The sequence below is a fragment of the Dermacentor andersoni genome, chromosome 3 (assembly GCF_023375885.2).
Source record: "Dermacentor andersoni chromosome 3, qqDerAnde1_hic_scaffold, whole genome shotgun sequence".
NCBI classification, from domain to species: domain Eukaryota; kingdom Metazoa; phylum Arthropoda; class Arachnida; order Ixodida; family Ixodidae; genus Dermacentor; species Dermacentor andersoni.
The window spans coordinates 87973228-87989638 of NC_092816.1; the positions used below are offsets into that span (position 1 = coordinate 87973228).

Here is a 16411-nt window from a genome sequence, read left to right on the forward strand (position 1 = left end):
CTCACACGTAATTTTATGTGTAGCGGCGACATAAACTGGGTATCGACGTAATTCAACAGGAAGTAGTTTTAGTGTGGCTAGCATTATAACACAGGGAAGTTTATCGCGTTGCACTTTTGTAGTGTTCTGAATCGCAAACGTTCATTCAGTTCCTTCTCTTCGTTCACTCAAATCAAGAATTCTATATCTCAGGTAAGTATTAATTTTTCCTCCAATTCTAGTTTCTCTTTCCAGATAGTGCAGCGCCGTTCCGGGTTCATTCGGGAACTGGGCTTGCATTTGAAAGCTTCAGCGAACTTGGGAAAGTTCCGAAGTGGAAGGTTTACGCGCCATGGAGCTGGAGTTCTGTGAAAGAGCTTTTGCTGTTGCCACAACTCTTCGTCCCTCAGATCGCATAGAGCAATGGCCAAATTATAGAAAAACATCTGGTCCATTTCAGCTATTTCTTCCGATTCACGCTTTTCAAAACGATCAGTCAAGTTCACGTCTCCGCGGATGGTCACTTCGTTTCTATAAAGACGAAACAGAGGGTAGAGAATAGCGTTGTCTATAAAGTCCATTTCTAACGTACGCATGCGAATTCCTTCAGCCAGGAACGGCTGGTACTCAGACCTTAGACAGGTACTGACGTTTTCGTACGCATTAAAGGTCGCGATGCTCCACCAAGGGCGAGACAGGAAGTGAGCGTCCAGAGAAGATCCACTCAAGGTAAGCGCTTCTAGCAAGCCCCTCACCAGGTGCACAGCCACCACACCATACACGACAGGCTCGATGATGTTGCTGAGATGGGTGAGAAACGCCGTAGTAGCGTGCGAGAGGACAAGCACATTGCTAGGGCGCTGAAGCTCGTAGCCCGGTCGGAAAACTGTGAGTGTGTATCGGTTGTCATAGGCAGGCGACGTGTCGTTGCCCCAGGCATCCCAATACCTATTCGCCGCTAGGGAGTAAAGGTTGAACACGACGCGTGGTAGCGAATAATGGTTCCAGTGAGGTAGCGTAACTCCGGTTTCCGCGCTTTGAGCTACCGATTGTGGTACGTGCACATCATATTTAGCCTCTAACGCTCGTCTGTATAACTCGTACTCGACAAGGTTGCATTGAGCGCCAAACTCAAAGTTCATGGCATGTAGCTTTCCCAAGGCCGTGCCCTTGTCCGCAGCACTAATCCACGAGCGTCCCGAGTTCACCAAGTCCGCGATCAGCCTGCGGGACACGCCGAATAGAGACGAGAGCTGGCGGTTCATGTGTAACCGTGGCGTGGTAGCGAATTCTTTCCCGAGCGTTAACTTCGCGACGATGCCGGTGCCGTACTTGAATAGTTTCTCAAGGAGGCCGAAACAAGCTGCCTGTCGCTCGGCCGTGTTTTGTGCTTCGTAGTCGTGCGTAAGCCTAATGAGGTATTCTGTTTCTTGCCCCAACACGGGGGAGAGCTCTACGATGGCTTTAAATATCATGTAGTTTACGATGATCGGCTCCCATGCGACGGTCAAGACAGCGCCGAGGCCCCAGAAAAATGTGGGATCGTTAACGAAGACTTCAGTTTTGTTGCCGATGCCTCTGCCAGAGGTATTGAACAGAGTGTTAAAATAGAGTGACCAGTCCCATCTGTCGGAGAGAAACAAATCATTAAGCGACGAATACTTTTCCTGAGGAGGCCTCATCAGCTGCTCTTCCGAGGTCAACATCATTCTTTCCAGTCGCTTCTCCAGCAGCATTACTTTTCTCGCCATGGCACTACTCGTCGTTGCGGAGTACAAGATCAGCGCTCTGGTGACCAAATCGACGTACTGCGAATCGGTTGATCCGGGAAAGTTTGTTAGAAAGCGTCGGTAGTGCGTATGAGGCGCCGAAAGAATAACGTCGTAGCCCGCTGTTGAGTTTAGCGCGCCTGCGTGCCTTACGTGAACCTTGAACAACGGATGGAGCCTCAAGTGCCTGTCTCCAATTGCTGTCACTCGCGCAATAGTTCCCACGATCGCACTCTCGAACCCCGTCGCTCCAGACAAACCCAGAGCGCTAAGTATGTCGGCGAGTTCGGCAGAGGCGTTACCATTTGCCCCAGAGTCTCTCTTGCACGCATCATAGACCCACATCATGCGTACCAGGAAGTTGTCTCCGATCGGCTTGCCTCTGAGTTCAACGAAGTAGCGAAAGAATCTTTCCATGTCGTCCATGAGCTGCGCCGCGCTGAATTCCGAAAAGGGCCTCGATGTGCTTCTGTTGCCCGCGTCAAGCCAGCGCTGGGGATTGCATACGTGAGCGTAAAAGTCGTCGCACGGATCCTTCGTCTCGTCCACGACATCAAGAATGTAGTCCTTGTTCCACTCGCAGAACTGAGACCGGCACACCGTGTCCTTCAAGCTGGACACGTCAAAAATTGGGCGCTCGCCTTTGCCGATGCCGCGCGCGCCAACTGTCGCCAATGTTGATCCCGAGAAAGCTGTGTAGAAGCAGACTAAAGCGCCCAGTACCACGGTGCAGCCAGCGGTCGAGAGAAGCACAACGGCGAAAGCGGGTAATGTGCTGAGGCTGCCAGTCCGAGCTCTAGGATAAGCCGGTGGCAGGACTGTTATTCTCGAGGCACTTCGCTGCTCGTTTCTTGCCTCTTGGGACATTCTGGAGGAAGGTTTCACGTGGACGCGTCAGTCAGCGATTCCATGCTCGGTGTTTGAAACATGGCGCTTACCCACTGCGGAGCATTGGCCACGTAGCCGGCGGTGAAAGCGAGGAAGGCAGATAAAAAACTAAAGCAGACACTATATCAGAACAAAGTAGGATTTGTATGAATAATAATTAAAGGGTAATGCTAAAGAAGTTCGTACTTTTTATGGACAACGTATGATTTATAAATGCACACCAAATCTGCAGTTTTAGTATAATTTCAAATCTGTGATCTTCCGATCTGAAATTTAGTCAGAAATCGAGCGTTAATTTATGTATTTCCTAAAAAATCTAATTGGTAATTTCAAGAAATTAACAGGGTTTGTACACTGCGTCAAAGAAGTATCACAAATGGACATACAGACCTTCCTGCGGCTGAACCAACATTCGGAGGCATCAAAAAAGACTATCTTGAGAATTTGCAGCAATGCACAATCCACGATATAAAATTTTCACAATTAGTTCTTACAAGAGCCATCATAGCAGAGGAGTGGTACATCAAGCTTGGTTTTCCTTCAACCTTTGTTTTAGAACTGAGTCATAATGTCTTGCGTTAAAATGTGCATTAAGAAATTTTTTTGTCGACCTTCTTACAGGGATAATTGTTAGGATGAATCCCAGTGACCTTCGTATCAGGCTGAAACCCCGATGGCTGAGAAACAGGCTGATGTCGGTGGCTGAAACCCGCCATCATATTTTTGTTTAATGTCGAATAAGTCAGCCGAGGTGGCTGCATCAGTAGATGAGTGACTAGACATTGCGCCATCTCTTTGAAAGTCTTGCCAACTTTGCTTTCCAATGAACTTCAGTGCAGCGCCATCGTTGTCAGCAGTAACCTGCGTTACGTGTCGCTAATCTATTTTATGTCTCCTTCCCAAGTTTCAACCCCTTATGTCCTAGCGTGATATGGCCGCGCTGAGACATGTGCCACTTTTGATTTGTTGTCATTCAGCAACGTGTGCCACAATTTTGGGAATTGTGCCGCTTTTAGGAAAGTTTGTTCATAAAAACTGCACGGCCGAATATGCATGTCTCTCCGCCGTGGTGGGGCCGTGGCCTTGGCGTTCCCCCGCTTAGCATGAGAGCACGGCAACAAATGCAAACCGCGGCGACTGAGTTTCGATGGAGGCGAAGTGTAATATGCCCGTGGGCAAAATGTTCCGGATTTCCCAACTACGGTATGCCCTGCTATGGTATCGTGGTTTTGGTGCACAAAACCCGCTGAATTTGTTTTAATTGTTTTATCTGTTCTACAGCGTAAGCTGGTTTGGGCTCATTCGAACAGCCGTTTCGTTTGGCGATGGTGTCCGCCGCCACCGCCCCCGGTGTCCGTTGCAGCTATCGTCTAGCGTACGAGAACTCAGGTATAGTGCATAACGTCGATAAGCCACATAGCGTCGATACGCACTCAATTTGCATTGTAGTTGCATGTTGTGGTGAGTATAAAGCCATACTTATTCAAGGGATTCACGTTTGAAGGCATACATGGGGTTAACTTTCACATTGTGACGGCGCATCCCTTGAAAGGGCGGAAAATACCATGACTGTAGAGCGGCAAGGACAATGACGAAAAAGAAAAGACATATTGTCATTTAGTAGAAACGTAATTATTTCACAAAATTGCAATTCAAGTTAATTTACTGATCCTATATTTATTACGTTACAGAATTCCGAATTAACTGATTAACATTAGTTACCTTCTAGCTTGCTCTCCTTTAAAAACACATGTTTTCATATAACAGTTTTTCGTTTAACTGCCGGCTTCATCGCCATGCCTGTGTTGTAGGTACGCGCCATGATATAGGAAGCAAGCAAGCAAACAAGCATAACGAACAGGAAGAAGTGACCAGCGCGTGGTATTAAACAATCCGCTCTTGTACTGTTATTTCTCGATTCGCATATACAGGGCTTGTCTGGAACCTTCAACGATTTGTCATGCGTGTAAAGAAGATGAGACCACAGAAACTTCTTTTAAAATTTCTTGTGGACGATTTATCAGCTTAAGAAAACGAACGCTAGAAACACCACTCCGCCTTCTTGGATTATATTTTATTGTTCAAAATGTGCGTTCTTTGGGTATCCCTAAACTTAGGCATAGGAACAGAAAGGTTACCGCCGCCATTAAATATTTTCTTCTGGAATCAATGAGATTTAAACTCTGAACATAAAATGTTTAGCATCCTTTTCTTTCACCCAAATCGAACTGGAATTGTTTTTGCTTTATGGTCACGGTAGAATTTTAGATTTCATAAAATAATGCATGCTCTGCAATCTCCATCTTTTGACAGCTTAGCTATAAAGATTTGACTTACTTTACACTTTACTACAACCTAACTGATTCTAGGTCGATCCCCCAGAGCAGGCACCTGCCAGTACATCACAAGGGTCTACATATACATGTACATTTAAATGTACTGTTCAGGTGGACTGAGCTATTTGTGTGCTCAAGTTTACACTCGCATCGTATCGTGTGACGCATCGACGAATGTGACGTCCGTACAAGCGCCAAAAACGACTCGACGATAAGTGAAACGAGTTCTTATTTTGTTAATAAAACTATCGATTCAAGGCCCCTTTGCTTGAGAGGTTCTTCAACTCGCACATTCCTTCTTTTACCATCAGTATTCCTTCATCTTGTTTTCTTCAGCTTCTTCCTTCCACATCCATGCATTGTTGTGCGCTAGTTTTACATTGTCCTTGAAACTATTAACCGACAATTACGATACTCCCTAATGCGAATGTTGAGCTCAGCCGTTAAGGTGTTTTGAATTCGCGATATATTGTGGCGAATAATTTGATTTTAAACCACAGGGTCCCTTTGGCGGCAGCACTGAGCCTCTGCTCGGGCAGCTCGTTTAGCAACAGCGGCAGATGAAGCATTTCCACCGGTTGCATCGCTCAATGTTAAAAAAAAAAAAGCGGAAACTCGGGAACGCCTGACACGCGCGGAGCGCATTCTCCAGCGGTGACGGCGCAGGTGAAGTAGCGCATGCGCAGTAGGTCCGAAGTCCATGCCAGCGCTTTGTTTCAATATCGGTGGGTGCGCTCGCTGCATGCCTCGTCACCGTCGTTAAGCCTTTTCCTGGCAGCACTCCGCTTTCCATCTCACGCATTTGCCATACTCTCCTCCTCTGCTTTTCTCCTCGCGCTCTCTTTCCTATAACCGCCTTTCATCCCCTGCTGCGCTCTGCGTTCGGTCTTCCTTCGCTGTGCTCGTTGGCTCGGTTACGCCGAGGGACGCCAAAACTGACGCTCAACGCAGGAACGGGCGCCTAAGAGCTGCGCTTTAAAACAGCAGCAAGCAACTACATCGTCTACTCGAACGTTTCGCCAATTAGCCGCGCTCGAGTCTCCCGTTTGACTATCGAGAAAGTCGTGCCATATACGTTGTCAGGTAACGTAGATCTTATGGTTGTCTGGCCAGTGATTGCGAACTATATAACCACAGGCTTCAAGAATACTTTTATGGTTGGTCAGATACTTACGACAATTAAGGTGTTTGGTTCTGGGGCCAGCGGTTATTGGTTTATTTTTCCTTGGCTATGAAGAAACGAAATTTATCTGCATGAGAACATACATAGGCAGTAGTAGTAGTAGTAGTAGTAGTAATAGTAATAGTAGTAGTAGTAGTAGTAGTAGTAGTAGTAGTAGTAGTAGTAGTAGTAGCAGTAGCAGTAGCAGTGGTAGTAGTAGTAGAAATCTTTATTTGTTATTTTGTAATAAAGTCCCAGAGGATGCAGCCCTCAGTCCAAAGCCCCATTTGCTGCTACTATCCGGCTGGACCGGTCAGTCAGGTATCGCTGATTGTCCAAGGCTGTGCTGAAAAGAGCAGCTTCCCACTGGGATTGAAGACGTTGGGTATTGTAGGAAGGGCGGGTGGTTTGGAGCATTCCCACATAGAATGGTAGTAGTAGTAGGGGCTTGGGTGTCCTCAACAGAAAGGGCATTTCTCGGGATACTGGGCAGGGTAAAAAGTGTGGCGGAGAGCAAGGCTGGCGAACGTCTTAGCTTGGATCTGGCGCCAAGTGGCTGCATCTGCACGGTTTAGTTTCACACGTGGTGGAGAGAACGCTCTATGGGACAGTCTGTAGTGTTGTAGTATATGTGTGTATGTAAGTGGTACCTTTTCCACCAAGTCTCTGTTTTACCGGCCTTCCACCTGCGCCCAACGCGTGAGGCCTCGAGCTGTCGCACGAACGCGCAAATTGCCAGGGAGAGACGCATGCCCACGTTGCCATACTAGGTGAACTTGAGGGATATGTTGGTTCTTGTGTAGCAGTTTATGAGTCATCGGAGAAATCCGGCCTTGTGCGTAGTTTCGACATGCTTGCTAGGAATCTAATCGAGAGTTCGACGGAAGCCCATGTGGTCGGTATGACAAATGAAAGAGAAAGATGCACACCGACCAAGTAAAACTTATTAAGTGACAAGACGTTTCGAATTCCACACGGAAGCCTTGGGAATCGTAAGAATATATATTATCTGGGGGTTGAGCGCTTATGGTGAGAGTTATTCTTCCGCTTCCGTTCAGTTGTCAGTCCGTATTGTGGCTGATAATACTGCTTCGCCCCTCCAGTCGTCTACCCCTGCCACCTTAGCTGTAATGTCGGGGTAGCATGCGTCACCTGTATAGAAGATGTCGCGGTCGTTGCCGTATGCTCAGTGTACTGCGATGGCACGTGCACCTTCATAGTGTTCGGGGTGCGTATTCCGAGGAATGGGGCCACTGCAATGTTTTATCTGATATTTGGTGCGATTGACAGGGTCTCGCGTGGCGCAAACTCTGATGTTGGGTATCGTGATTGTCTGAGTACGTGCCTTCCGGTCAATATACGTTTCAGTCGTTCTGTAGTGGTCGCCACATATCAGATAACCAAGGCTGCTCTCTGTGCACGAGCTATGGGGCGCGTACAAAATAAACACTTGGCGTTTGGCTCTGCAAGGGTGTGCTTGTCGTGTCGCATGCTCCCCTCCTTCGTAGCCTGCCATCGCGGCCTGACAGGAACGTCGCGCGGTACGTTCGATCTGGTTAAGTTTCTGAGCTTCGAATAATTCGACCATGGTGCTGTGCAAACCAAGCTGTAATAGTTTCACTGTTGAGGTGTACATGGGAACACCTGTCACCGTTTTCCCTGCTGTGCGTATGAGGATGTCTAACTAGTTTGTTTGCTTTTAGGTGAGTCGGTGGGATGGTGCGTGATGGGTGATACGGATTACGATTAAAGCTTGTATGATGCACTTTACGTCGAATTCTTTCAGACCGTGACGGCGGTTGGTGACCCTACGGGTCACGTCAACTACCAGATTAATTTGTTTCTTCAGCAGCGTGTGTCGCCTTCACGTTGGCTTGGACTTGGAGTCCCAGTAACCGTTATATGTTTACCCTATTTATAGGTTCACCCTCGATAGTTAACGTGATGTCAGGCAGTAGGTGATGTTTCCTTTCGAGTTCGTGTTTACTGCAAGCAGTTCTGATTTTTCAACTGTGCATGTAAGTCCTCCTGCCCGTGCATATCGCTGGGTGACATCCGCTGCTGCTTGTAGTGCGTCCTGTATTTCGCCATCTGAGCCAGTGGTGGCCCAGATAGTGACGTCATTCCCAATATGGCATCCAGTAGTGGAGGTAGTCTGGTCATAGCTATCTTAAATAGCACGGGGAAAAGCACTGACCCTTGTGGCGTGCCTTTTCCCGCAAGAGGGATGGAGTACGAACGTATATGTCCTATACCTATTGTTGCATTGCGATCTTTGAAAAACGCCCGGACGTAATTATTTATTCGTCGGCCACATTTGGTTGCCGCTAGATTGAGGAGTATGAGATCGTGAGCTACGTTATCAAACGCGCCTTTGGGGTCTTATGCAAGGATGGCTTTCGTTTGTTCCGTGCTGATATGGTCAATTATCTCTCCCTTAATTTGGAGCACTACTTCTTGAGTGGATAGCCCAGATCGGAAACCGCAAATTATGTGCGACTATAAGGCTTGCTCTACTAGGTACGGCTGAAGCCTAGCCAGGACGACGTTTTCGAATAACTTTCCTACGCATGATGTTAGCGAGGTAGGTCTCAGTTGGATTAGAGACAGCTTGTTTGACTGGTTTTTGCATCATTGTAATATCGGCGTGCTGCCATTCTTGCGGCAGCGTGCCTTTTAGCCTGTGGTATAGAAAGTGATCCGTTAGTTCTTTTATCGATCGGTCATCGTGGTTCTTTAAAAGGCGGTACTGTATTCTGTCTGCAGCCGGGGCGGTATTGCGTAGGCGAACATAAGAAACATGCATGTCTTTATAGTGCGACAGCATCATGCGCAAGATTTACGCACAACAAAAAAAGTAATTAATAGGAAGCATAACTTCATGTATTTTTTTTTCAATCCCACCCCAGTGACGCCAACACCGAAGTTCTCCTAAAAGACGCCACGTTACTACCAATTGGTCACAGTTTATGGGGCATGGTTAGGATCGTGTCAAATATCTTTCATCGAACCCCATGCCGAACGCGAGGATCGGGCACGGAACAGCACCAGTGCCCCGTCTAAAAGTTTTCCATGCTCTAGTAGCAACAGCTGTTAAAAGACTCTGAATTTGCTGCCACCACATTGGACTATTGCACTTTGGTATGAATGGACAGGCATGGCAAATTATGGGAGGTTATTCACCTGAGCAATTTCATTCACTCGTATAATATTATAGATACAAGTATTACCTTTCCACAATTATATTCTTTTGGATTTCTTCATAACATTATAAAAGTCTCTGCGTCCGGCTAGAGCATGCCGAGTCAGTGTTCTGCGAAACGAAGATGAAGAATCTCGTGCGGGACACATTGATTCGTTTCCAAACGCTCTGACACGCGTTATTCGCGGTAGCGAGCAGGCCTAGCACTCTTCAAGAATTATCGTTCAGCGCACTCTTCTAGAATGGATAGTGGCCCTCAACAGGTAGAAGCCAGAATGATACTCCCAGGCGATGAGGAGGGAAATAGTGCCAACAGGCCTGGAAGAGCGAAGAACACGACCGAAAGCTCCACCGTGGACTGCGCCGGAATTCCGAACGTGATAGCGGCTTCTGCCGACAACTTTTCATCAAACGACGCCTCGCCTTGTAATCCCAACGCCGACTCCAGGACATCGCCATCCACAGGCCTCGGGCAAGAGGTAACCATTTCACTCGTCGACACAAACGTGCCAGTAGCTGCCTCTGCCAAAGATACCAAATGTCCCGGAGAGATAATTGCGGAGGGGCATCCAATACCCCTCAACGAGACCAAGCCGCGCCAGTCCGGAAGCATCCTGCCATCCCTGCGACGGTTGTTGCACTCCCTGTCGCGTCCCTCGGGCGTCGCGAAGATGGTCCGCAGTTACAGCTGCGTCGACTTGAGACCTCTAGAAAGCGAAAGTACTGAGAACAGCAGCGGAGTTCGTCAGAGAGGCAGCGGCTACCACTCGCTCATCCTGGGCATCCTACTCGCCGGCGGCACCAGTGCCGTGCTTTCCCTGGTCAATGTGATCATCAAGCGGCTGCCGACTGTGAGCACGCTCGAGGTGCTCACATTCATGTCGTTCGGCGTCTTCATCGGCATCCTCCCCACGGCCACGGAAGAAGTGCAGCCATTCGGACCGAGAAAAGCCCAGCCGCTTCTTTTTGCGCGGGCCCTTCTGTCAATGGGCTCGTCCATACTGAGGCTGACGAGCTTGTCCTACCTGACTATCGCCGACTCGTCCATCACGACGACCCTCACCCCGCTTATGGTCGGCATCACGGCGACGTTGTTCCTCGCCGAGCCCTTTCACTGGACCCAGGGCGTGGCCATGGCATTGTCCGTGCTCGGCATCACGCTCGTGGTGAAGCCGACGTTTCTGGCCGCCGCTGCTGGTTGGCAAGCGAAGACGCAGTACATCGGCATCGCTTACGGACTGAGTCACGCTGTGCTGAACGGCGTCACCACCGTATGCATACGGTCGACGAAGGGTGTGTCACGGAGCGTTGTGGTCTTTCACTACGGCTGTCTCTCGATGCTCCTGGTGTCCATCTTGTCCATAGCCATGGGTCGCCTCAAGGTCTTCTACGACGGCTCGCAGATCGGATACCTACTGCTCATCTCTCATCTCACCTTCGCACTCCAAATGTTCCTGAGCAAGGCACTCCAGTTCGAGAGCGCGTCCTTGGTGACCATCATCAAGACGTCGTCAGACGTGATCTTTGGATTTATAATGCAGGTACGAAACATTCTATTAAATGCGAAACACTGGGCGCACACAGCAGCGTTACTGATAGAGTTTTCTCCTTATCCTCGTTCAGAAAGAATTGAATTAGATTCGGAAAAATATAATGAATCATTGAATTCTATTAAATTTATTAGAGCAGGTTAGTACGGCTGGGTACATATAGCAAAAAGAAATGAAGTTCTTCACATTTTGTAAAGCAGCTAAGTGTCGTCCTAAACCTAGCGTGCGTATGAATTCATTATGGTTCACAGAGATTTTTACGTTTGACGGCAAGTACGTCTTTTAATACGCATTCTACGCACGACATGTGCACGCTCTAAGGAGCGAAATTGAAAATAAGAATACGGAAGGGACACTTCAGGCTACTTACGTCTGTGAATGCGAAAGCATAGAGTCATTTTGGCGAAATGCTCTTTTCTGCGCGTACCTTGTCCGTGCAACTCTCGCCTTCGTTTTAACTAGCCTCGGTAAGGATAAGTGGAAACGCGCCAAGCGTCTCAACCCGCTCGCTTGCCCGCGAGTAGTTCATATGCCGAAGGACCGCTCAGCGGCTTCAATACTTTTTAATTTTTACACGCTTATTTGATACACTTATGACGTGGCGTCACATCCTACCCATTTTGCACCGTCACGTTCCGAGCGACGCACGCGCTAGACCGCATGTTTATTCAGCTAGGAGGCCGCTACGTGACTTCCGTAATGACGCAGCAATACACAAACATTTAGTCAAACAGAACCGTGGAGCCACCATGGCGTCGAGGAAGCCTGCCCCTCGCGCATCCTGGAGAGCCAGACTCGTTGCCGTCCCAGAGCGCTATTTACCTAATTTTCTTTTCGAATGCATTAAATTACTTTGTTTACAGGAACCTGCCTTAGAAATTTGTCGTAAATTCGAATATTTTTACAGCGAATCTGCATATAGCTAATTACCGGCGGTTGTCAATGTCCATCCCTCTACGCGTCGCGTCAACACGAAAAAAATTAATTCATCTTGACAGCTCTTGAATCTTCACGTGCGTCGAGGTATCAGCGCACCTAACTTCCTTTTTCGCTTCAATATATACAGTATCCTTCAACGTTGTGCGCTACTGTAATGTAAAGACGGCTACATTTAGCCCCACTTCCCAGTGCCTTTAAGCCGCTCGCCACCTGCCTAGAAATGCTAACAGTGCGTTAACTACGCAGCAGTAAAGAAGAAAACGGAGTCCGCCTCCGAAAGCATTTGTATTTACTTCAGTGTGCAATGTATGCTATAAAGCATATTTTTCTATTCAAACTTATAAGACGAAATTACTGCCTACATTTTTGGACAGCACTTAATATCTGATACTCCCGCGTGCGTTCGCAGGCCGTGTTCTTGAACGTGCATCCGGACATGTTCAGTGTCACCGGTGGTTCACTGATTCTCTTCGGCGTCTTGATCCTTGGCCTTCGGAAGATCGCTCAATCAGCAGATCCCCAAAGCAGCATGAAGCGCAAGCTGCGTTTTTTGCTTTGAAATAAAGATGCTCCCGGATATGTTTACCTCTCAAACGTCTTCAATTGCTTCACTTAGAGCCCTGACATGGCTTAATTTTATCTTTGGTAATGTAACATACAGTAAGTAATATACATGCAGCACATGTATATATAGGTCATATATATAGCTTCTTCAAATAGCAAATAGCAAATTATTATATATAGCCTTGGCGTCACAGCACAACGCCTAAAGGTGTGCGAATATTTTAAACTTTCGGATAACGAATCGACTAGAGCCCTATCCGGTTCAGTTTCCGAATCAAATAATTACTATTCGAAAATTCGAATAGTTTTTTTATTATTTTTCGAATATTTAATGGGCCGTCAACTTCGCCCCATTAAACAAAATTTGAGCAAGTATGTGTAAACTTTCACTTCTGCGGGCATAGTGTAGAAAAAGAATGAGAACTTGCGTAGTGGAGCAGGGTAGCTCGCTTAAGTAGCCGTACTTCGCAGGCTATACAACGAACCGTCGTACTCTCAGAAGAGTAACGTGCATGCAGTAACGTTGACACAGGACCGCGTTTGATAGCATTCAAAATATCGCACCATATTCCTGGCCTCGCTGACGAACGACGTCAGACTATTTTACTTGCGGATGATGGTGATGATGATGATAGGTGTCCCCTTCGAAAAGGGGCGGGGACAAATATACCCCAAGCTTGCTTTATTTAATCGGGTTTCGCTACATCTATCACTATCCAACTTGGTACCTAAAACCTCTGTCTCTATACTGTATCATTATCTACACTTGCAGTTACTACAGTTCAATCAATATTTTCCTTGTTATTCTTTCACGATATCTCTAATTGTCGCTTACTTATCTAGACTGCTAACCGCTTCATCTTTATATTTACTAGTGCAGTTGTCTAATACATTGCTATCGCAATAAGTCCTTCGCCTTAGGGACGAACTGTGAAATATTTTGGGCGAATTGCTAATATATCTGCGTTACAGCGTTGCTCAGACTGAAACTACTCGAAAGCGCAAGGGCAAAAAATGTGGCATTTTAGGAATGGGTGGAAGTTGGGCTTGTTCCTTGTTCACGACTAATATGCACAATTTGAGGATTACAAGGAGGAGAGGAGCAGAGCCCCCAGCACCGTCTTTCAATAAATTTATTTTTGAAAGAATGGCACCCAGCACCTAAGTACACTCATTCTTACAAACCAACCTTTCGCCCAAACAAGACCATCTCGAAGATACAATCGCCATTGCATTACTTCCTCAAAATGCGACATGAAGCGCTACATTTACTGTGGAATACTCTCGATCCGTGGCAGTATCTTAGCTTTGAACTGCGTCCCTAAATTGATTATAATATTTCTGCCTAAGATAGCTCCCCAACGAGACTTCGTAAATAGCTTCAGCGTTAGAGAATTAGAGAATTCAACGTCACATCTAACTATGGTCAATCAAAGCAACCAGCATCGAAAGCTTCGCTCACATACATTTTTCTTGCTCTGTTTCTTTCATCACTCAAAATTTCACTTGAAGTATAGCATGTAAGCAGCCTGTTCCCTCCAGAATGACTGATCGGGGTATCCTCTATATAAAAGCTTAATACTGGAGTGGTTTACCAAAAATTATTTTTTTTTTTGCAATTTCACATTTCGGCTTTCACTAAATTTGTCTGAACAACTGGTGTTCGTCTTGTCATAGCACTAGGGCTTTTCATTTCTCTTTATGTTTTTTCACGTTTTCGACAAGTACAGTAATTCCCAATTCAATCTAATTCCAAGGGAGAAGCCGTAGCAGCAGAATTTCTTGGCAACAAGGTGTGCAGACGCCATATCGCAAAAGGTGACTCAAACTCCTCGCTTGTATTCACAGTGCACGTTGGCTCGCTGGGGCTGTTCGTGGAACAGCGGTTTTTAATTGTCATTGCAACCAGAATATATACAAATGTTCCTGGCCAATGACAGTATGTTCTTATGAAAAGTTCGCAGTCTTGAGTTCAGTTATTCCATATCAACCACAATTTGCTCATGTGAATGCGCACACTTATTGAAAGTGGGTGGGAAGGAGATAATTGTCCTCTCTCGTGACATAAGAACAAAACTACCTTTGTTATTTACGTATTCGCCGCTATTCAGCATCAAAGCACTCTCGTTGAGAGACTAACAATGTTTGTTGAAATCCATCGAGTGTCGTTAGTTTCAATGCTAGCATAGTAACATAACACCACAATGAGTCAGGCAGTTCTCGCATAAATAATCATGTGCATACCATTAAATGCCCTCGTTGCTCCCGGTATTGTACTACACGCGACATGGGCATTTTCCTTCTGCATTTCAGATTTGATTTCAAGCTGAAAGAATTTTAACGCCAGTAAAGTAGTTATTTTCTTCCGGGCCTTTAGGCAAAAATATAACATGGTCACTGTTTCCTTCCATTTCATATCATTACGCATTCACGAAGCTACCGTCACCGCCGGCTGGTGTTTACCCACAAGGAACCTACAGACTTGTACACCCTCCAAACGATATCCAGTAAATTCAATCAACAGAATGCCACCCGGAATGATAGAGAGTTGAAATGATCGAATAGTGGTCGAGCAACAGATATCTCAAAGTGGAGCTCACGTTCCAACAAAAGGACTTGTCTTAGGTAGGCCAAAGTTTTATTGTAGCAGCGCTGGCTCCAGAGACATCCCTTATTCGAACATTAACGATGACTAACTTATAATTTACGCTTCTACTCCACAAGAAGTCCCATTCTAGCGTACTCTAGCAGAAGAGAAAGCACATATAGGAGAAAATATTTTCAATTCAAGAACATTGCGTAAAACCTCCATATGTCTTGGGAATCCAGTGTGGCACCCAATAGTTTGGTATCGAGAAAGTTCACATTTCGCTAACGTTTGGTATTATCCTGTCTGTATGGCAATGTTTAGCCCCCTATGGGAATAACGCTGGGATGACAGCTCATGTGGTTTGATTAAAGAACCCATCATAACAATCATACGAAAATTTATTATGTCACTTTGAATAAAAAAGCACTCAAGTAGTAATGAAGGAATGGTTCAACAGTACTGCAATTAAGAATTATGTATTTTATTGCAATATGTCCCTCTAATTTTTCACATTAATTTTGAACTGAACTGCGCATCAAGGATGCGAAGCGCCTACGGAAGGATTCAACAGTACCACAATTAAAAATTCTGTATTTTATTGAAAATTATCTTGTAATTTGTCACAATATTTATTTTGCAGTGAAGAGGACATCAAGTATGTGGAGCCTTTCATAGAGAAGGTTAGCGTCTTGCGTTTTACCTAATCAACTCATATTTTCTTAGAGACATAAGCAACTGGTTACAATCAAACGAGCTTAAGTTTAATAAACACGTATTAGGAGGAGTACCTCTCATTCGCCGTCCACTGCGCCGCCTTTCCTGAAGTTAGAGTTGGCGAGGATGCGTTGGTTGTCTCGCTGAATGCCCAAGATAACGCTGAATCTTCCGGTGCGATTTTCCACAACATGGCCGCGCTTTCTCAGTGCGTCTATTTTGCCTTGCAAGCAAACCACTGTATATTGCACAAGTAAGAACTCAAGACTCATCATTTTTTATTATGAAATGTAGAGAAACGGTTAAAGCAAGCATGACTATTTACTGTGTCCATTGGTTGGATCAAAGGAAAAGTTCACTTTTATGCCTCTGATACTATTGCTTTCTTCTTTCTTTTATATTTTACTGCGACTGCATGTAAGTGTTGCAAACAGCGTTTGCCTTATTCCTCAGTCTGTTCATTACAGAAACCTGACTGTTTTCGTCACCAGAGTCATTTTGTCATCTTTCGGAGGACTCCTTATACTGAGATACACCATCGACTTACGGCGAACAAAAAAAGAAGGTTTGGTCTAAAGCCACCAGCACTAGGATTTCAGCTCACGTCACTTCAGCAATACACACTGTGGAGCCAGACGCACAAACGATTGCGCTATCGCACTACACTTGTTATTGCCTATTTATCTTCATTGCGTGGGAGTGAAGCCAATCTAGAAAA

General features: G+C 46.1%; 2 protein-coding genes across 2 annotated transcripts; one reads left to right on the forward strand and one right to left on the reverse strand.

The window, feature by feature from the left end:
• Positions 1 to 188: 188 nt before the first annotated feature.
• Positions 189 to 2615, reverse strand: LOC126524974 (neprilysin-2-like). Its single transcript, XM_050173042.2, has one exon. The coding sequence runs from the start codon at positions 2613 to 2615 to the stop codon at positions 189 to 191; it is 2427 nt and encodes an 808-aa protein (XP_050028999.2).
• Positions 2616 to 9510: 6895 nt separating this feature from the next.
• Positions 9511 to 12419, forward strand: LOC129383185 (solute carrier family 35 member G1-like). The gene is made up of 2 exons (XM_055067506.2): positions 9511 to 10877; positions 12235 to 12419. The coding sequence occupies exons 1-2, from the start codon at positions 9579 to 9581 to the stop codon at positions 12382 to 12384; spliced, it is 1449 nt and encodes a 482-aa protein (XP_054923481.2). The 5' UTR covers positions 9511 to 9578; the 3' UTR covers positions 12385 to 12419.
• The last annotated feature ends 3992 nt before the right edge of the window (positions 12420 to 16411 follow it).

Bases quoted from the DNA above. Each gene is read 5' to 3' on its own strand.
- LOC126524974 (XM_050173042.2), bottom strand. From the start codon at position 2,615: ATGTCCCAAGAGGCAAGAAACGAGCAGCGAAGTGCCTCGAGAATAACA.
- LOC129383185 (XM_055067506.2), top strand. From the start codon at position 9,579: ATGGATAGTGGCCCTCAACAGGTAGAAGCCAGAATGATACTCCCAGGC. The intron at 10,878-12,234 runs GTACGAAACATT...GTGCGTTCGCAG, and splicing joins TCTTTGGATTTATAATGCAG to GCCGTGTTCTTGAACGTGCA.